Consider the following 22,078-nt stretch of genomic DNA (forward strand, 5'->3'; position numbering starts at 1 on the left):
ACTGTGGGCTTTTACTTCGTCTTAACGTATCTGATATTAGTAAATTCTACTGAGAAAGGAAGATTTATTCCTGGAACTTAGTCATAGGACCACTACAGAAGTATTAGCATTTGCCCTGTAGTTATGGAATGCTGCAGAATTCTTAACAGACAGATAGTGAGGATTTTTCACACCATACATTGAAAGCACATGGCTTCCCCCCATAGAATCTCTCACAGAGCTGCAATTCCCATTACCCTTAACAAACTACAGTTCCAAGGATACTTTGGGGGAAGCCAGGTGCTTTAAAATAATGGTGTGGATGTGACCTATTTGCAATAATGTTTCTTAATGGCCAGGATCACATTTTCTTAAGAGGAGGCATTAAAAGAAACAATCAGTGGTTGCCCCTTTCATATTTCGACCCATGAGTGGCTCAAATAGCTGTTTATTTTATTTCTACCTTCATCTCTCTCTGTATAGGGTTGCAACAGTACAAACAAAATGCCATTTATCCTTGGGATGGCAAGGGATTTACTATAGTAGGCCACCTGAATTGATCCTCCATATAATGCTGGAGTAAGGAGTAGCAACCTTTCACAAAAGCTGAGTGCTGTCTGTTTTGTTTCCTTGCAGGAAAATCGACCAATGCCTGAACCAGGTCCCAATGGTAGGTCTGTTTAGGCTAACTCATTCAGTTTGTGGATCTTTTAAAAAGAATGATGGTGAGGACAGTGTGTGCCTCTGAGCGTGTGCAGAGCGCCTTTACGGTTCCCTTGAGAGATGTCGTGCAACGGGGCTGAAACACTGTCTGCGTTTCTTTTCTGGCCATTATTATTATTCATTTCATTTCATGATTATTACTGAAAATAATTTTGTCGTATGGGGGGGTTTAAAAAAATGATCTGCTCTGGATGTCCAATACGCTAGGTACACCACTGATTATTTCATAAATATATAAATATTTTATTCAGATTTTTTGTGTGAGCAACAATCAATAAACAGCATGGGATATTTAAATATACATTGCTAAATTACTACTACAGCTATTTTTCTCTAGCGTTTTACCAAGTGAAACAACAAGTGAAAGTTGCCTCACAATTAATCTTAATTCTGTGAGGTGGCATCATATTAAATCATCCAATATTCAAAAGGAAAATAAGGACGCCTTGGGACTCATTGAATTCACAATGAACTGTTGCTTTTGCACCTCAGATGGCTGCAGGTGGTGGTAAATCTTGGCTCCGAGGCATGTTGACCTATTCAGCAGAAAGGTCAGTTGTCTCCTGGATGTCATTTTCTTCTTTTCAATTCCTGCTATGCTACAGAAATAAACTAATGAACCTTGTTTCCTCCATGGAGTGTTGCATATTATATGCAGCTCAAATATAATCCATCAACTCAGAAATTGCTTTGGTTTTAACTTTTCAAAGCCAGCATTTAATTAAACTTTCTACTTCCACATACACTATTTTGTACTTTGCAGAGTCCTGAACAATTGGACAATTTACTACAATTCCTTATAACCAAAGAGAGGTTAACATCTCAAGTAACCTAAGTTTCCCTCCCCCTTCCATCCCCAGGTTCTAGTTCAACATGTGTTAAGAACCTCTTATAATGTCAAAACAGTGAATTTTCTTGTGGGGGGAATTGCATATATAGTTATGAAGTTTCTATCCACAGCTCCTCTCCTTTTGCATTTATCGCCTATATAAAAAAAAATATGGATCACCTAATATTATGCTTTAAAAATTAAGAGTTCTACTGTAATCTACCAACAGAGATAATGAAATTCTACTGATGTGGACAACCATCCCAGACCCTCTTTACATAGTTCCTTCAGTGTTATTGGTGGCTGGATGCTCATAGGGTTGGGTCAAAGGGGAAAAAAACACAGATGAAATTCAGCGTACACCATGAGCTAGTTCAACTATACCCAGCAAGAAGCTGGCACACCATGTGAGTGGCACCTAGATCTCTCACAGCAAGTGATGACAAGCTTCACCCATACACCCAGCTCTGCAGCACCTCTGAACAGACCCCTTCAGTGCAGAGGAAAGTTTCACCTCGACAATAAAGGACTTTCTCCCAACTCAGTACAGAAGTGGGTAGGTAGGGAAAGCTTGCTGTTTTCAGTGTTGCTTTGCACTGGGTGTAGAGAAGGTGCAATTGGCTTTAACATGTGAAAATAATCTGTGATACTGTGAATGTATTTGAAAATATAAAATGCTAACATGCATGTGCCAGCCCTCTACTATAATGCACACCCTTTTATGCAACTGCTGTTTTGGGATAGATAGATAGATAGATAGATAGATAGATAGATAGATAGATAGATAGATAGATAGATAGATAGATAGATAGATAGATAGATAGATAGATAGATAGATAGGTCGTTCATACAAGCAAGTAGTACAGTATATCTGAGGGAACAGGGTAGACAAGTAGATAAATCTGAAGAAATAAAAGAGTCTGATTTAACAGTTTTCTAGTTAAAATTAATGATACTTTTTCCCAGTATGATGTAGTGGTAGGGGAACAGGCTGCACCTGATGATTTTCTGCCTGGCATGCAGCTACTCTGTTCTTTGAGTCTCTGTCGGAGAGAGAAAATGAAACTAATTCTGTATATACTTTCTTGCTGGGGTTTGAAGCGCCCTTGGTTAATCTGTTAGAGTTTGTATGGATAGTGGGAAGAGGTTTGTAAAAACATGCGCCAGAAGCAGCTGAACAAGGTCTTTACTAATGAGTGTACATCCTGAGCCACATGATCCTGCCTCCTGATGTTCTTCAGGCTGACAGATTTTTTGAAGTCTTAAAATACTAAGTGCTTGAAATATTATAAGAGTTATTTACCATGCATTTTAATTTTTCCCCCAGGAATCATTGTTTGAGGACAAGTGACTATTTGCATTAAGAAATGTTGATGCCATAAATGCTACATGATAAAAGTCTACCTGTTCCTCATATTTACAAGTTAATTCACAGCCTGAAAGTTTAATTTGAACAAGGTGTGTAGTGCACTATAACAACAACAACAACAACAACAAGTTTATTACGTTCATAGACCAGAAAAACAGTGCAGTATATGTGCCAGTAATTCTTGAAGGAATAGAGTGAACTGTTGCCTGCAAACAGATAAAAAGTCAGAAATAATATACAAGCATGTCTGTACCTTTAACTACAAAACAAAAATGTGATTCAGTTTTTTTTATTTAATGGGCAAGCTTGTATTTATTAAAGCAATTTTTCTGCTTCAAAATAGATTTCATTGCTGTTGAACTGCAAGAGATAGAAAATCAAATTCCATGCAGACACACAGTGTTGCAAATATTTCTCATAACCTTCTAAATAAAAATTGTATGGGGAACAGAAATCACATTCCTACACTCTTAAAATGTGCAACTCTTCCCTCTATCCACCAAGTAAAAGGTAAAGGTGTCCCCGCACTTGTAGTGTGAGTTGTTTCCAACTCTTAGGGTGACGTCTTGCGACGTTTACTAGGCAGACCGTATATATGTACTTTATCATATTATCTAAACTTGGCAAGTATATATATATTGATTGGTTGATTGGCCATAACAGGGGAAGGGATATAAGACATCTTCATGCTTGTTTCCCTCCCGATCCCCCTCCCAACCCACAGGACACTTGCTATCATGCTGGGAACACCCTGGATTTTACTGTTCTGCTGATAAATGCAAGGTCAGTGACTAATAAAACCACTTTAATTCAGGACTTAATCCTGGATGAGTGTGCTGACATTATGTGTATTACTGAAACCTGGCTAAATGACCAGGGCGGAGTGGGACTTTCCCAGCTCTGCCTTCCAGGTTTTGTGGCATTCCAGCAGCCCAGATCCAGGGGATGGGGAAGTGGGGTCGCAATTGTCTGTAGGGAATCTATCTCTCCTGTCAGGTATCCTGTCCCTAACTCCTCTGGCTTTGAGTGTGTGTGCCTGGCATTGGCTCAGGGTGACAGAGTTGGGATTCTGCTGGTGTACTGTCCACCTCACTGCCCAACAGTCTCCCTCCCTGAGCTGGTGGAGCTGGTCTCAGCATTGGTGTTGCGGTTTCCAGGCTGATGGTCCTGGGTGAGTTCAGCATACATGTTGAGGTTAGTCTCAGAGGTCCAGCTCAGGGCTTCATGGCTGTCATGACAACCATGGGGCTGTCCTTAATATCTTCATGTGGCAGGACACACGCTCAATCTTGTGTTTTGTTCGGGACAGGAAGCTGGTGATCTGAGGGTGGAGGGGTTCTCGGTGACTCCGTTGTCATGGTCAAATCACCACCTGATTAGGTTTAGACTTTGTGCCCCTGATAACCTGCACAGGAGGGCTGATTAAGATGGTCCACCCCCGGAGACTTATGATCAGGATGGTTTACTGAATGCTCTGGGGGATCCCAACATGGTTGGCGCTACTTCCGAAGCCCTGGTCAACCTCTGGAATATGGAGGTGACCCGGGCGGTGGATACTATTGCTCCAAAGAGCCCTCTCCCACCAGGGAAGGCCCGTAACACACCTTGGTTTACTCAAGCCTTGGGCCTGATGAAATGCCAGGGTTGATGACTAGAGCGACGATGAAGAAAAACTCAATCTGTCTTTGACCGAACACTGGTTAGAGCTCATTTTTGAGCCTACCATGTGGTGGTGATGGTGGCAAAAAAAAGCTTACTTCTCTGCCACCATTGCTTCTGCCCAGTGCCATCCAGCGATGTTTTTTCAGGTGGTCCGGAGTTTTTTGGGCTCTGGCCTGACAGCAGGCTCTGAACAATCAGTTGCTCGCTGTGAAATGTTTGCGAGGCACTTCACAGATAAAATTCCTGGCATTCAGATTGACTTGGCTCCTCGTTAATTACAGTTGTGCCAGATGTCCCCACTGCTCCCTCTGGTCATTTTTCCATGGATACTTTTCAGCTTGTGAAGCCTGAGGATGTGGACAGGATTCTGGGAGGAATGAGGGCCACTACCTGCTCGCTTGATCCTTGCCCATCCTGGCTAATTAAATCCGCCAGATTGGGAGTAGCTGGTTGGTTGACATATCTGATTAACACCTCCCTAAAGGAAGGCTCTATGCCAACATCGTTGAAGGAGGCTGTGATTAGACCTTTGTTTAGGAAGCCTTCATTAGATCCTGCAGATCTTAATAACTTCCAGCCAGTCTCTAATCTCCCCTTTCTTGGCAAGGTGATTGAGAGGGTGGCGGCGGCCCAACTCCAAGTTTTCCTGGATGAATTGGATTATCTAGACCCTTTTCAATCAGGCTTTAGGCCTAGTCATGGGACAGAGACTGCCCTGGTCACCCTGCTTAATGACCTATGTCGGGCATCAGACAGGGGGAGTGCATTCCTGTTGGTGCTGCTGGACCTCTCGGTGGCCTTTGATACCATCGATCATGGTATCCTTCTGCGCCGTCTTGCTGGGATGGGTCTAGGAGGCACTGTTCTACAGTGGCTCTGGTTCTACCTGATGGACAGGACCCAGAAAGTGGTGCTGGGAGACTACTGCTCGACCCCCTGGCCATTGGCCTATAGGGTACCGCAGGGTTCCATTCTGTCTCCCATGCTCTTTAACATTTATATGAAACCACTGGGAGAGGTCATCCGGAGATTTGGAGTGCAATGTCATCAATATGCTGATGACACTCAACTCTATCTTTCCCTTCCATCTGATGGTAGGGTGGGAGTGCTCGTCCTAAACTGGTGGCTGGAGGCTGTGAAGGGCTGGATGTGGGCTAACAAACTGAAACTTAATTCAGACAAGATGGAAGTGTTGCTGGCGAAGGGGAAAACTGCACCAGGGATAGGGTTGCAACCTGTTCTGGATGGGGTTGCACTCCCCTTGAAAGAGTAGGTCCGCAGTTTGGGAGTTCTTCTGGATCCTGCCCTGCTGCTGGAATATCAGGTGGCTGCGATAGCCAGGAGTGCTTTTGGCCACCTCAAAATGGTCTACCAGCTCTGTCCATTCTTGGAAGCAGGTGACTTGGCCACAGTGACACATGCATTGGTAACATCGAGGATTGATTACTGTAACACACTCTACATGGGGCTGCCTTTGAAAATGATTCAGAAATTACAGTTGGTCCAAAATGCAGCAGCCAGAATGTTAACGGGAGCATGATGCAGGGAGCATATCACCCCTGTGCTTTATCAATTCCACTGGCTCCCAATTTGTTTCCAAGCCCAATTCAAAGTGCTGGTTCTGACCTTTAAAGCCCTAAACGGCATTGGACCAGTGTAAAGGGACCGCTTATGTCCATATGTTCCTACCCTGGATTTAAGATCATCTCCCTCTGGTCTCCTCTGCGTGCCTGGAATGAAAGACAATTGTGGCTCCCAGACTTTGGAATTCCCTGCCCCAAGAAGCCCACTTTGCTCTCTTCCTGATAGTCTTCCGGAAACTTGTAAAAACTATTTTGTTCCAGAAAGCCTGACACTGTTTAAAGTTTTTTATCTTTTATTTTTTATCTTTTCAGTTCTTTTATTCTTACTATTTTATATGTGTATGCACATATATACATGTATGTGCGTGTGTGTATGCATAATGCATTTTATGTATTTTAATTGTATTTTATGCATTTTAATTTACTGTAATGTTTGTTTTTATTGTGTATTTTACTATATATGTGTGCTATTTCATTGTAGCCGCCCTGAGTACCCTATTGCAGGGCAGAAGGATGGGACAGAAATATTTTAAATAAATAAGATGTATCTACCCCAAACTGCCTAAAATAAAGAAAAAGCGTCTTTATATTATGCCCTTGTCTTATGTTGGTTGAGATGAATGGAGTGAGTTCAGAGTTTGAAATATAATCTCCTTCCCTAACTTGATGGGACTACAGCTATACTGGCTGGGTCTTATGTGAGTTGCAGTCCAAAACATCTGGAGGGCACCAGGTTGGAGAAGACTATAATATAGTATTTGAAAGACTAGAGGTACTGCTGGATCCCAGAGGCACATCTCTAAACCTGACAAGGTAATGGTTCTGCAGATTTGCGCTTTCAAGACACGTTAACAGTACTTTGCTGTACAACATAACCAGTTGGCCCAGGTACTATGTGCCATTTCTTTCCTATGAATACACAGGCTAGAAATATATCCTCAACACAACAGTCATTTGCGTATAGAATGAATTTGTTTCCCACAGTCATAATATGCAATGGGGGTATAAAGCCATCCTAGATTATTTTTAATCCTTGTTTTCAAACTGAAATGAGTTTAATGACTCTTGATGACTCATCACAATTGATATCTTAGAAGATGAAATTCTATTGTTTTCTGGTTGCAAAGTTTATAGAGATTTGGGTATCTGCTCTCAGAGATTATGTTCAGAAGCTTTGAATTGATCAACCTTTTTTTCCCCAAGAGCAAGAAGCTAGTAGGAAGTTGGCACACCATGAGAATGGCAGCAAGACAGCCGGGTTGTGCAGCAAGATTTTCTGGGTCCAGTTTCACTTGCTTTCAACTGAAATGCTCATGGGATTTCAGGCTTAATTATAGGCTCCTTGTATACCCCCTTTCCTCACTGTCTCACTTTTCCTCTCAAATATTTGTTGGTACTGGAGTGTTCCTTCACCAGTGAATAAACACAATCCACAAACATCTTGTATTCTTAGTGCTGTAGTTACCAAATGCTGAAAGAAAGATAAGGGTAAACAAATAATGAATTCCTACTAGATCTTCTTTGCTCATCTCTCCCCTTTCCTGTGAAGAAAGAGGTGTTATGGTGATATTTTCCCCTCTTGATTGTCTCCGTAATCTTCCTTTCCAATGATGCTAGCAGAAGGAAGAGGCACATCTCCCTCTCCTTTGGAAGTTGAATAGGAAAATGCTGATAATGTTGACGGCAGATGATATTGTATGGCATCATTATCCTCATTACTATTGAAACTGTATTAAAACAGTTAATTGCCTCTGCAACAAGGTCTCTGCGCAGCTCTCATGGTGCATTTTTAGGATTGATGTTAGGATTGATGTTAGGCAGCAATGCCAGTGCTCGTCAGGATGGGAATGAGGCAGCAGCTGTGAGCTCCAGAGAGCATTAAGCAATGGCAACCCTGGAACTTTGTGTGCACCTGCTGGGCCACCACCAATCCAGAGCTCCCCTGACCTTACCACCACCACTGCACCCCATCCTGATAATTACAGCACTTCCACCAATGGGAGAACACCACTGCCTCTGCTCTCACCCCTCACCCCCCGTGAAACACTGCTTTGCCAACCAGCTCTTACTGATATGATTGATGTTTTTATTGTATTTTATTGTAATACAGTAGGGCCCCGCTTACCGGCGCTTTGCTTACCAGCGTTCTGCTAATGCGGCGGCTTTCATTCCCCATTTTAAAGCCACTTTTACGGCATTTGGCGGCATTTTCGCACAACGCGCCCCATTATACTCAATGGGGTTCCACTTTACGGTGATTTCCACTTTACGGAAGGGGTCCGGAACAGAACCTGCTGTATAAGCGGGGCCTGCCTGTACTGTGTTTTTAGTCTGCATATTTCCTTTGATTGTATATGAAAGTATGGTTTACAATTATTTTATATTAAATAAACAAACAACAGTGTGTGGAAGGTAATTTTGATTACAAGATCAAGCTGCCATTTCGTGACTGGCTCAAGTTGGTAGATCCCAAATTTCTGGGTATGCTACTACTCTTAAATCAGACAATTAGGCCAAAGAGATTAATCTAGGTCTGCATGGTTGTTGCCACAGTGATCTGGTTTATAATTTGTAAAGTTATAAGCTATTGCTATATCCTCCTCACTTCCCCTTCAGAAGTTCAAGGAGCCATGCTCCATGGCTTTAGCTTTCTTTGGCACCTGGCATCTGATATTTTACACACACACACCCATAGCTGCTACCTTCCTTTAGCTGGAGTGGCGGGGTGTTTCACCTTCTCAAGCTCCAGTGGTGTTTTCTTCCATACATTCCAGAGAGATATCTGTATCCAGAAACCATCCTGACAATTAACTCATATAAAGTGGCATCCACTGACCATTCTGGGCTATTAAGAGACATTTTTGTCAGATTCCAGACTATGGACAGGCATTGCTTCAAGATCAGAGTGCTGGACCAAGACTGGGTGAGATCTAGGTTCAAATCCTTACTTAGCCATGATAAAACTCACTGGATAACATTGGGCCAGTCAGTCTCTCACAGCTCAACCTACCTCAAAGGGTTGATGTAAGGATAAAATGAGGGGGGGTGCAACTGTATTATGACATCAGCTTTTGTAAACTATACAGTCCACATCATCAGATACATGGTCTCTCTTATTAAGTGGACTCTAGCCCACAAAAGTTTATGCCATGATAAATTTCTAAGTCTTCATGGTGCTACAACACTCTTTGTTGCCTTTGTTGCAACAGATTAATATGTTCATCTTTGGAAGCTATTTCTATTAGGATTCTAAACCATCTGTGTAATAAAGAAGCGACTCAGTCATCCATGGATGAAGCATTACTTGATATAACTGACTGCATAATTTCTATGATAATAAATTGTTTTAGATATATTCTCAGATCTGATCAATTTGGTACTCTGGACAATCAACATACTAATTTTTCTTTAAACAATGTGCTAGCACCTTTTTAAAATACATATGCTTGTACCAATTTGCTTGACCTGTACAGTCAATGCATTCAGTTCCATGAGACGCTGTTTGAGAAGTCAGTGTTAAGTCACCTGGGCTGCAATTTTATATTGTTACGTTCACACATTGTATTATCAAGAGTGGATTATTTCTACAGAAATGGAACAAAGTATGTAAGGGCACCTCTGCAAGAATGAGATACAGTCACAAAATCAAAGTCTACAAATCCCAGATGTTTCTTTTTGCAGCCTAACTGCTGTATTTTATCACATACCTATGTGCAGGTATCTTACGGTTCCCAGCAATCAGAATAACATCACAGAGCTGCTGTTGCTTCAGGTAGCTTTCCATCTTCCTGAAGGTTTGTTCAGCATGGTGTACAGCTTGATAGAACTCCTCAGAACTACTTGAGTCTATATCACATTGAGGTGTCAAGGGCTGGTTGGCTGCTGACAACCTGTAAATCCCAAACAAGAGGAAAAATGGAGGAAAAAGGAAATAAGCCATGATGAGCCTTTAGGAGTAGTGACTTAATCACAGATCCTCAACACTGATAAGAAAAGGACTCAATGTGCCTTTTCCAATTCTCACTACTTAGAATCACAATAGAAAAAGTTGCTTTGTTTAACTAAAATATGTCCTAAAAATTGGCATAACACAACTGAGAACTACATCTGCAGGTTTACACAGGATTCATACATAGATCATCTATTCACTTTAATTTCCACATGCTGCTGCTGATTAACAGCAATTTATAATCCACCTAGGGCCCTATACATGGGGAAACTGGCTTCTATGTGCATTTTCCTATTTGCCTAGGGGAATCACATGCATAGATGGATGCTGTTTGCATGTTTATTGATTTATTAATTAAATTTATATCCCACCCTTCCTCCCAGAAGGAGCCCAAGGTGGCATAGAACCCCAGCCCAACCCATCTGCCAAGGCTGTGCTTGCATAGGATTGTAAAAACTAGAATCTCACTGGAAGAGGTAACGATTGGATTCACACACACGCCATACACCCAAACACCCAAAATGGCCATTCTAGTTTCTCCTACAGGATGATGAACTGCTGAATCAGCACCTGTGTTTCCAAATTAATTTTACTTTGGAGTAGGATTTTTTTCATGTTATCAGGCTTACATAAACAAGCATGGTGTATTTGTTGCAGTGTCTGCCTTTTGCACCAAACCATCCATTGTAACTCTCTAAATCTCATGATATGCAATAGGACCTAGAATGAACAGAAGCAATGATTCAAAGAGAAATAAATCAAAATACAAATAAACCAAATTATTTATACACCATAAGAATACAAAACTCCATATTTTTCTGCCTGCAAGTTTAAAAAAATGTGAGATGCATTCAAGACGCTGAATATTACATATTTTGATAAGCTAGGAATATTTTTATGATGCATATATTCATGTATGTTCTTTATATGTCAAGTACTCATGGATGTTCTTCCTTTATAAGAAGTTTTTAATGCTTTTTAATGCCTTTTAATGCCTCCAGTAAATGCCTTCCTATAAACACTTTATCTTATATTTATAAACTTTCTTTGCATTTCAACAATATTATACCTTTAGTTTTTTCAAAGCATACAAGTTGATTACGACTTATGGCGACCCTATGAATCAGTGATCTCCAAGAGCATCTGTGATGAACCCTTTTCAGATCTTGTAAGTTCAGGTCTGTGGCTTCCTTTATGGAATCAATCCAGCTCTTGTTTGGCCTTCCTCTTTTTCTACTCCCTTCTGTTTTTCCCAGCATTATTGTCTTTTCTAGTGAATCATGTCTTCTCATTATGTGTCCAAAGTATGATAACCTCAGTTTCATCATTTTAGCTTCTAGTGATAGTTCTGGTTTAATTGGTTCTAACACCCAATTATTTGTCTTTTTCATGATCCATGGTATGTGCAAAGCTCTCCTCCAACACCACATTTCAAATGAGTTGATTTTTCTATTACCCACTTTTTTCACTGTCCAACTTTCACATCCATACATAGAGATCGGGAATACCATGGTCTGAATGTTCCTGACTTTAGTGTTCAGTGATACATCTTTGCATTTGAGGACCTTTTCTAGTTATCTCATAGCTGCCCTCCCCAGTCCTAGCCTTCTTCTGATTTCTTGACGGTTGTCTCCATTTTGGTTAATGACTGTGCCAAGGTATTGATAATCCTTGACAAGTTCAATGTCCTCATTATCAGCTTGGAAGTTACATAAATCTTCTGTTGTCATTACTTTATATGCCCAGCTCTAGTCCTGCTTTTGTGCTTTCCTCTTTAACTTTCATCAGCATTTGTTTCAAATCATTACTGGTTTCTTCTAAGAGTAAGGTATTGTCTGCATGTCTTAAATTATTGATATTTCTCCCTCCAATTTTCACACTTCCTTCACCTTGGTCCAGTCCAGCTTTCCGTATATGTTCTAGATATAGATTAAACAAATAGGGTTATAAAATACACCCGTCTCACACCCTTTCCAATTGGGAACCAATCGGTTTCTCCATATTCTGTCCTTATAGGTTGTGCATCAGGACAATCAGATGCTGTGGCACCAAATTCCTTGGTTTGTTCCATTATCCAACGTATGTTTGCAATATGATCTCTGGTGCCTCTTCCCTTTCTAAATCCAGCTTGGACATATGGCATTTCTCGCTCCATATATGGTAAGAGCCTTTGTTGTAGAATCTTGAGCATTACTTTACTTGCATGGGATATTAAGGCAATAGTTTGATAATTATTGCATTCCCTGGGATCCCCTTTCTTTGGAATTAGGATATATATTGAACACTTCCAGACTGTGGGCCATTGTTTAGTTTTCCATATTTCTTGACAAATTTCTGTCAAAATTTGGACAGATTCAGTCTCAGTAGCTTGTAGCAACTCTATTGGTATGCCATCTGTTCCTGGTGATTTGTTTCTGCCAAGTATTTTAAGAGCAGATTTCACCTCACATTCTAAAATTTCTGGTTCTCCATCATACGGTTCTTCCATGAATGAATCTGTCATCCTGTCATCTCTTTTATAGAGTTCTTCAGTGTATTGCTTCCATCTTCATTTTATTTCATCTCAGTCAGTCAGGCTGCTCCCCTGTTGGTTATTCAACATGCCTACTCTTGGTTTAAATTTCCCTTTCATTTCTCTAATCTCTTGGAATAGGGCTCTTGTTCTTCCCTTTTTGTTGTCCTCTTCTATTTCTATACAATTACTATTGTAATAGTTGTCTTTGTCCCTATGTACTTGTCGCTGTATTGTTGCATTTAGGGTTCTGACCATGTTTCTAATTCCTTTTGCTTTTGGTTCCTTCTCTCTTTCACCATTTTAAGAGTTTCTTCAGTCATCCATTCAGCTCTTTCTCTCTCTTTAACTAGAGGTATTGCCTTTTTGCATTCTTCCCTGATAATGTCTCTGACTTCAGTCCATAGTTCTTCTGGTTCTCTGTCAACTAACTTTAAAGCCTCAAATCTGTTCCGTATTTGATCTTTATATTCTTCTGGGATGTTAGTTAGATTGTATTTTGGCATTATGATTGCTTTGTTGTTGTTCTTTAGCTTTACTTTGATTTTTGATATTACTAGTTCATGATCTGTACCGCAGTCTGCTCCTGGTTTTGTCTTCCCAGAAAGTATAGAACTTGTCCATCTTCTGCTACCAATTATATAATCAATATTACTCCTATATTGACCATTTGGTGATGTTCACGTATACAGTTATCTTTTTGGTTGCTCAAAAAATGTGTTTGCAAGAAACAAATTATTGGCTTCACAGAATTCAATAAGTCTTTCTTCTGCTTCATTTCTGTCTCCTAAACCCCATTTCCCCACAATTCCTAGTTCTTCTCTGTTCCCTACTTTTGCATTCCAGTCCCCCATGATTACCATCATATCTTGTTTTGGTGTGTGATCAATATCCTCCTGTACTTCTGCATAAAATGTCTCCAATTCTTCTTCTGTGTTTGCCGTTGGAGCGTAGACTTGGATGATGGCTATGTTAATAGGTTTCCCATTTAATCTCATTGGTATCACTCACTCAGACCTTGCGTTGTAGTTCCTAATTACTTTCGCTACATCACTTCTCACTATTAAAGCAACCCCGTTTCTTCTTAATTTCTCATTTCCTGCATAAAATATTTTGTAGTTGCCTGATTGGAAATGTCCCATTCCTGTCCATTTTAATTCACTCACACCAAGTATTGTAATGTTGATACGTTCCATTTCTTGCTTGACAATTTCTAACTTTCCCTGGTTCATGCTTCTCACATTCCATGTTCCTATTGTGTGCATCATACAACCCTGGACTCTCGCATCTGTGTGCATCAGCCTCTGGGCTTCCTTCCGGCTTTGACCCAGCTGCGTCATTAGTCACAGCACTACTCATACTTGTCCTTTGTTCTTCCTCAGTAGCTTCATGAGTGCCTTCTGACCTGGGGGTCTCATCTTCCAGCACTATATTGTCTTGCACTTTGCATACTCTATTTATAGGGTTTTCATGGTAAGAGGTATTCAGAGGTGGTTTACCTTTGCCTTCCTCTGAGTTAGGATGCATCTTAGTCTGGTGTCTCAACTTTGACCGTTCCACCTTGGGTACCCCTGCTAGTAGTCTACCCTCTTGGTCTAGACTCCTGATGGTATTGCTCTCAGCTTCTTCAACACTCTCAGACCCGCTCACCATGTTAAGATGTGCATCCTAAAGGGCAAGCAATTACTCTAGTTGTCGGAAAAAACAAACTTGGCCTGCCCAGGATGCATGTGTTCAGCCTGCTATGCTTAAACTACTCTACTTAAGGAAAGGTGGACATGGTCAATTAAAAACATAGAGCACACCTAGAACTTTGCTAGAATATATTTTACCTCCCACTGTTTTTTCTTGTGCAAACTGAGACATGTTCATGTCCATTGGAAACTATTCTGCAGAACAGACAGTGCCATTATTCCACAATTGTTTTTGGAGCTTTTTTTTTTTAGTGTTGCAAAGTGTTGCTGTACTTCACATATTCACAGAAACAGAAGCAAAACAAAATGATTTCCTAAAGGAAACTTCACTAAAATTGCAAAATAAATCAAACATATTTAACATGACTATCTTAACTATATCAACTGTTTCAATATAGTTGCTTCCTCCCTGCTAAAACAAGATCAGCACAGCACATCTCCTTTCTATTATTTGGGCTGATTGCAGGTGTTGCCACCACTCATCATATGCTCAGAGGTATATGTTACCAAATTCTTCAAAGCTACACAGGAAGTGCACTGGACTGTGAATGACCAACCCAAATTGTCTTTGCATTTGGACACATTTGTAGGGCAGTCCAATATCTCAGACAGGAGGTCAAGTCTCCTGCTCCCCTGGTGCATTCACTATAGCTGCCCAATTTCCCTGCTTTTTAAAGTTTGATAAAAATATTTGTTTGCTATAGGTACGTTCTTAAACCACAAGGTTCTTTACCTATTAATGAATTTTTCTGCTTTTTAATCCGGGAGGTAAAATGGGATCCTGTGCAAGTTTGCTGAGAATGGATTGATCATTTGCATGCTTATTGAGTTCAGTGGGATTTACTTCCCTGCAATCATGGTTAGGATAGGTGAAACTGACCACAGGGGATGGGGAATGGAGGAGAGGGATGGGAATAGGCAAGAGGGGAAGGAGGAGGGCTGGTTTGATCCTTTTCATGTTTATGAAGTTCAGTGGGATTTACTCCCATGCAATCATGCTTGGGATAGGTAAAACTGACCATGAGGAGGGAGGCCTAGAGTGGGCAGGAGAGGAGGAAGAGGGGAGGAAGAAGAGGGGAGGATAAAAAGAAGGGAGGAGGAAGTGAAAGGAGAGGGGAAGGAGGAGAAAGGTAGGTCTGATCATTTGGTTGCTTATTAAGTTCAGTGGGATTTACTCCTGTGCAATCATGGCTACGATAGATAAAACTGACCATGGGGGAGGAGAAGCGGGTGGGAAGAGTAGCGTGAAGGAGGAAGGGGGTGAGGGGAGCAGAAGGAGGAGCAGGGTGAAGGACATGATTGGAAGGGGAGGGAGAAGGGTAAAGGGAGGGGGAGGGGAGGGGCAAAAGTGTCCTGCCCAGAGCCAAAGGATTCAGACTGGGGTGAGGTGAAGTCTTTCTCTCTTTTTATTAAAGTTATGGTTACATCCAAAGCAGTGCATTTCATTCACCTGTCTACTTTGACCCTCTATTTTTCCTAACTGTTTGGGGAAATTTGACTCAGCACTTGTGCCTTGGAAGAGGCTCCACCTGAGTTTCACCTTTTGAAAGTCTCTCTTCTCGTGCTTCCTCTTGCAGGGCAAGTCTCAGATGGCACATCAGACAGGGGGCTTCTCTTGGTGATAGCGTGGGCTCTGGAAGCAGATTGCCGATTGGCTGGTAAGTGTTGGAAGTGTCTGGTGGGGTTTCCTGCGTGGCCATGGATGTTGTGATCAAGGAGTTGCTTCCCAGCTGCTCTGGCATGGAACTTGCAGGAGGGGCAGGAACTGTACCCATGGAAGTTCTGGGCATGGGAGTTTGGGGTCTGCGAGAACCCTCCCTGCTAATCTCCCTTCACCAGTTTCCCAAGGCACCTTGTCCTCATCTGACTCCACTCCCCAATCTAGCTCCCCCTCCCTGAGAGTTGCTAGGAGATGCCCTTTCCCCATCACAGACCTTCAATCAGATCAGCTGACTGTTAGTGGCTGACTGACTCTGGCCACTGGAGCTCTATCAGTGGAATAGGAGTCTCCTCTTAGCACCCTTCACAAGCTACACTTCCCTGGATTGTTTGGGGGCCATTATCGTCTAAAGTGAAATAAAGGTCTGGTGTTGGTGTGGCCCCCTGATTAGCCAAGCCAAACAGCTGTGAGTCTGGCTTTTAGAACACTGACAGTTGGTTCTTACTGAGCATGTCCGGCCTTATCATTGAGTTCAATGTTAAATTTCTTCAATTAATTAATAATCAGCCAGGCATTTTTTAAACTTTTACACTGCAGAAGATGAAGGTCAGAGTATGTGGCAAGGTCAGTAATAGTATTACAGGTACTCTGTGAACATGACTGATATTTAATTACTTTCAACAAATTTGGAGAACTCTGACAGAAAAAAGTCCAAAAGGAGTCTGGTTTCTCTCTCTCTCCTTTTACACATTGAACTCTTGATTCTGTCTGAGTGTTTTATGTATTGGCATGAAAATTTAGAAGGTTGTTAAGCAAGCGTTCCTGAGTTCAGAAGGTTTTGTTTTGAAATGAGCTTATGGGAAGCATCAGAATAACATGGGGTATTTTCAATTCAACATTGCAGAATGCAAAAAATCCATGCTGACTATAGTATACAGCCACTCTTGTGGCTGTATAATATGAATAAATTGTGAATGGTGTGAGAGTGAGGAATAAGGATGAATGCCTAGTGTGATCCCTGGCTCCACCTACCCCTAAATCCATCTACCCTTTGCCCTACCAGTCCCAGTAAGCCGCAGCCACCATTGGTGAAAATTGAATGCTTAGCTTAGAAAAAAATACTTTGTTGCCAGGAAAGAACAGGTGAAGTTACATGTCTAAGCCTGAGATACTTAATTTCCTCAAACCTACGAAGAAAAGCACCCAGTCAGGATCCTATGACCTCAATCCAGAAGAAGACCCCCAAGATTAGTGTGTGTTATGTGCCTTCAAGTTGATTGCGACTTATGGCGACCCTATGAATCAGCAACCTCAAATAGCATCTGTTATGAGCCACCCTGTTCAGATCTTTTAAGTTCAGGTCTGTGGTTTCCTTTATGGAATCAATCCATGTTTTGTTTGGTCTTCCTCTTTTTCTACTCTCTTCTGTTTATCACTTAGGCAGTGATAAACCACCTGTTTGTATTCTGAAATGCGGGTAGTCAACTGAAATGCGGGTAGACATTTGAATGGGCCAGCCCAGATTTTGGCATAAAATGTGCTGAAATCATTTACATTTGCTTATATTTGCTTATAACTGCTTAGTTTATAGCTTATTGATGCATAAGAGTCAAAAAGTAAAAAAAAAAAGTTTCATTTTACAAAATGAGCTTCACCCTCCCTTCTGAATAAAAAGGTAAAGGTGTCCCTACACTTATAGTGCGAGTCATTTCCGACTCTTAGGGTGACGTCTTGCGACGTTTACAAGGCAAACCGTATATATGGGGTGGGATTGCCAGTTCCATCCCCGGCCTTTCTTTACCCCCCCAGCATATGCCGGGGACTCATTTTACCGACCATGGATGGATGGAAGGCTGAGTGGACCTCGACCCCTTTTACTGGAGATTCGACTTCCTCCTTCCGTTGGAATCGAACTCCGGCCGTGAGCAGAGCTTTGATTGCATTACCGCCGCTTACCACTCTGTGCCACGGAAGATCCTTCTGAATAAAGCAATGTTTTATTATGACGCAGAGTATAAGAACTGACGTCTGGGCAGACAGCGAATGTGTTCTGGCAAATGTCAACATAAAGTAAGAGGAAGCTCCGTATACGACGCGAATAACACCTGCAGATAGTTAAGTTGCCTAGCTGTTGACACTAGTTAGGAGGTGGCATGAAGAGGTGCAAGAAAAAGGCAGCAATTGATAAAAGCATGGGAACATGGCCCCTCTTTGATAAGAGAGTGTATAAAAGGCCAGGTTTTATAGCACTCATGACCCTACACTCTGCAGGAGTGGGGGGTTGAAGAAAGCAGGAGAACCATCCATCTATTCCAACCATGACATCTGATGGGTGATGTATCATGACATGTATTTCCATGTATTTTGTAACTTGGCTCTGTAACACAACTTAAGAGTTTAACTCAGTCTTTCATCTATTGTAACCTATTTTAATTAAGATGTGCCTTCAAAGTCTTATACTTTCATGTTATATGGATATCCAGCAGCTTCTTTCTTGCTGATACGTATTCCTGTGTTCTGTTTCTGCAATGTTGGCTATGTTCTACTTTACCTAGAATGCATTTTATTAGTTGTCGTGTGCAAGATATGAACAAACAGCATATATTGTAAAGATTATTCTGCTGTCTGAAATCTGACTTCCAAATAGAAAATTTCTGGTACCTCCTAAGACTCAAGAAATCTTGAGTGGGGTCTCGTCTATTTTCTGCCTGAGTTTGACTACTGCTGCCAATAACCTGTGAGCTTAGGTGAACTAACTTTCGACATACAAGGACTCTATGTAGATACGGAGGAAGAGAGAAAGCAAGAACCCTCGACCCTGGGCATTCATGGGAAGGGGGGCAGCCTTGCCAGTATGAAGATTCGATAAATTGTAGCAATATGGAGAACATGAAGATATCACTGTAGAAAAACCTGTGAACCATTCTCACGCTGAAATCAAATAATGCACAAGATTTCTGGCAGAAGGTTCTTCTGCTTCTTTCCCCTCCCAGCTATGGGGAAGTAATATTGCATTTGATCTTATTTTCCTAACGCAAAAAATTACATGAAAAAAATTGAGGAAGAGAAGTCTGCAAGGTTTTTCAAAAATTCAGCCAAAAAAGTATAAGGTAAAGTAATCTCTCTCTTTTTAATAACACAAATTTATTATGAGCAGGTAATTAGATCTGATTATATAATCCTCTAGTTAGTCTTTTAAACCAGTCTATTAAGTTTATGAAGTCGTCTTTATTGATTTTTCCTTGCTTTAACTACAGGAAATGACAAACAGAAAACAAATATTCACAAACAACCTAGGGATTTCTATAAATCTTTTTCTTCTAAGTAGATTTGAAAGGAAAAGATGTACTATTTTGATTTCAGGAGGAAAAGACAAATTACTTTACCTAAATGAAAAAAGGGAAATCTTAGTTGTATAAACACTTTATCTCCTGCAAATAAGTCCGTGTACCCAGTATTGTCTACTGTGACTGGCACAGGATCTCCAGCATCTCAAGTAGAGATCTCTCCCAGCCCCACTGCCTTACATCTAACAATAATTGATGGGTTTCTTATTTACAGTATAGATAGCATCACACAACTGTCATTCAAGCTTTTCATGTAAGCTGAAGAACTAGCTACTAAACCAGCTCTACTACTGCAGATACCATCTCTCCTGCAGATACCACCTTATCAGGAGGTCCGTTCTGCACAACATAGGAAATGGACCTTTTGTGTACTAACACCTACCCTTTGGAATTCCCTCCCCTTAAATATTAGACAGGCACCATCACTGTTATCTTTTTGATGCCTACTGAAGACCTTTCTCTTTCCATAAGCCTTTTAAGTAGAGATTTTATCCCAGTCTGCATCTGTGTTAGAATTGTTTTTTAATATGTTTTTAAAGCTTTTAAAAAATGTTTTAAAGCTTTTAAAACATCTTTAAAAATATGTTTTTTAAGATGTTTTGTTTACATATTTTTAAAGTCTGTTTTTATGATGTTTTAGAGTGATTTTAGTGCTTTTGTTTGCCACCCTGAACTCCTACTGGGAGGAAGGGTGGGATATAAATCTAATAAATAAATAGAATAAAATACTAAAAGGAAGCCCTGGAAAAAATGTTTGATAGCTGAAGCCAATGCAGAAGATGGAAACCTTGGTCAGGATTTCTTTTTAATGCTGTGGTGTCATCAGTGTTTTAACTATGTACTGTTCAACTCAAATGCTATTACTGAAATATACTGTGCCAATAAGCTTGTCTGGACACTGGCAGCAACATATACCATAGTAATTTAATTGTAAATTATATTTGAGTCACTGTTGTTTTTTTAAAAGAAACAAATGTATGGGTGGTATTCAGTGCTTGTTTTCCTCAGAGCAACTTAAGAGCCAAGTTCAAGGTTCTAGTTTTGGTGTACAAAGCCCTATACAGCTCGGGACCAGGATACATGAAAGACCATTTTATCCCTTATATACCCAGCCAATCACTGCGCTCTGCAGGTGAGGGCTTCCTGCAGATACCATCTTATCAGGAGGTCCGTTCTGCACAACATAGGAAATGGACCTTTAGTGTAGCGGCACCTACCCTGTGGAATTCCCTCCCCTTAAATATTAGGCAGGCACTGTCAAGAATAGCTAACTTTGGTCAAGCTAGAATGGTTCAGAGAGAATTCTGGGAGCCCTCTGGGTCCCTGGGATGCCCTATTGAGGGAGATTCGCAGCTCAGTGTCAGACAGGCAATTTACAAATGTCAAGAAGATGCAAGTGAACCTTAGCAGTTATCTCTTATCTGTTTCCCGAGATCAAGAGTCAGGAAGAGGGGGTGTTGGAGATCAGGACCCCTGGATGGGGCTGTCTGCCCCCCTTATCTTCAAAGGCTTCAAAAGAGTGGATCACGGCAGGGGCGGAATATGGCTATTTGCCTCCCCCCTCCCTGTGGACTGGTAAACTCCATAAAAATGAAGGATATTCCTTCAGTTGTTGTTCCCTATTTCCATCTACTCGACTCACTTGAAGCTTTACAGAAAAGCCGTTTGGGGACCAGGCTATTCTACTGTGAGTATAGGATCTTAGCTTAGCAATCTCTTTGTTATATTCTTTGTCTGTATTGAACCACTCACTTTTGTTATGCCAATGTATCTTTTGTAGCCTGACTGATGGTGACTAGCTTTAAGGAAACAATTGCTGCTCTCTTTTTGTATATACCTTTCTTTTCTTTTAAATAAACTACCCTTTTATAATTGGTGTGTATTATTTGAAACTAATGATTCTAAATCTAGTCTTTGACCGCTGGACGCTACTGATTACTGTTAATTAATGTGGGTTAATACCCTTAGAACTCACATAACTCTCTGAGATCCCACTTTCTCAGAGAAGGGAGCTAGGAAGAGGGGTGGTGGCAGTTCTACCTTGATTTAATCTTGAAGGCGGGATAGTTTGCTTGAGAAGCAGACACCCAGAGGTGTTGGGACTGTTCTTGGAAGCAAAGAATCCCCCTTGGGGTGCTGAGGGCAAGGGACCCCAAGGGGGCAATTCGTTGACAAGCACCATCTCTGTTATCTTTTTGGTGCCTATTGAAGACTTTCCTCTTTCAACAAGCCTTTTAAGTTGAGACCTATCCCAGTCTGTGTCGGAATTGCTTTTTAATTGTTTTTAAACAATACGTTATTTAACCCTTTTTAAAAGATGTTTTTAAAGCTTTTTTAAAAATGTTTTTAAAGTAGCTTTGTTTTGGTGTATTTAAGTCTGTTTTTATGTTTTGTTGTGTTTTTAGCGCTTTTGTTTGCCACCCTGGGCTCCTGCTGGGAGGAAGGGTGTGATATAAATCAAACAATAAATAAATGAACTTAATAGCCATGACTAACTTAGGTTCATTCATTTCAATGGGTTTACTCTCAGTAGAACTTAGCTGAATAGAACCCTTTGTCAGGAAGAAAACATAGCTATGATTGTGGCCTAGCAAGTGGTCAGAAGGAAAATAATTAAGAACAAGAAGCTGCCTTATGCCATGTCTGGCTGTTGGTTTATGTAGCTTAGTACTGTTTGCTCTGGAAATGGCTCTCAAATGTTTCAGAGAAATTTCCCCAGTCCTGCTGCCTGACATCCATTTAACTGGAGATGCCAAGGACTGAACCTGGGA

General features: G+C 41.0%; 1 protein-coding gene across 1 annotated transcript in view; it reads right to left on the reverse strand.

The window, feature by feature from the left end:
* The window catches only part of KLHL1 (kelch like family member 1), a 283,389-nt gene that overhangs the window by 223,417 nt on the left and 37,894 nt on the right, over positions 1–22,078 (reverse strand). Inside the window, exon 2 of the mRNA XM_061629343.1 lies at positions 9,853–10,035. Within this exon, the coding sequence (XP_061485327.1) occupies positions 9,853–10,035 (183 nt within the window). The remainder of the gene's footprint in view (positions 1–9,852; positions 10,036–22,078) is intronic.

Source organism: Rhineura floridana, chromosome 5, assembly GCF_030035675.1.
Source record: "Rhineura floridana isolate rRhiFlo1 chromosome 5, rRhiFlo1.hap2, whole genome shotgun sequence".
Classification (NCBI taxonomy): domain Eukaryota; kingdom Metazoa; phylum Chordata; class Lepidosauria; order Squamata; family Rhineuridae; genus Rhineura; species Rhineura floridana.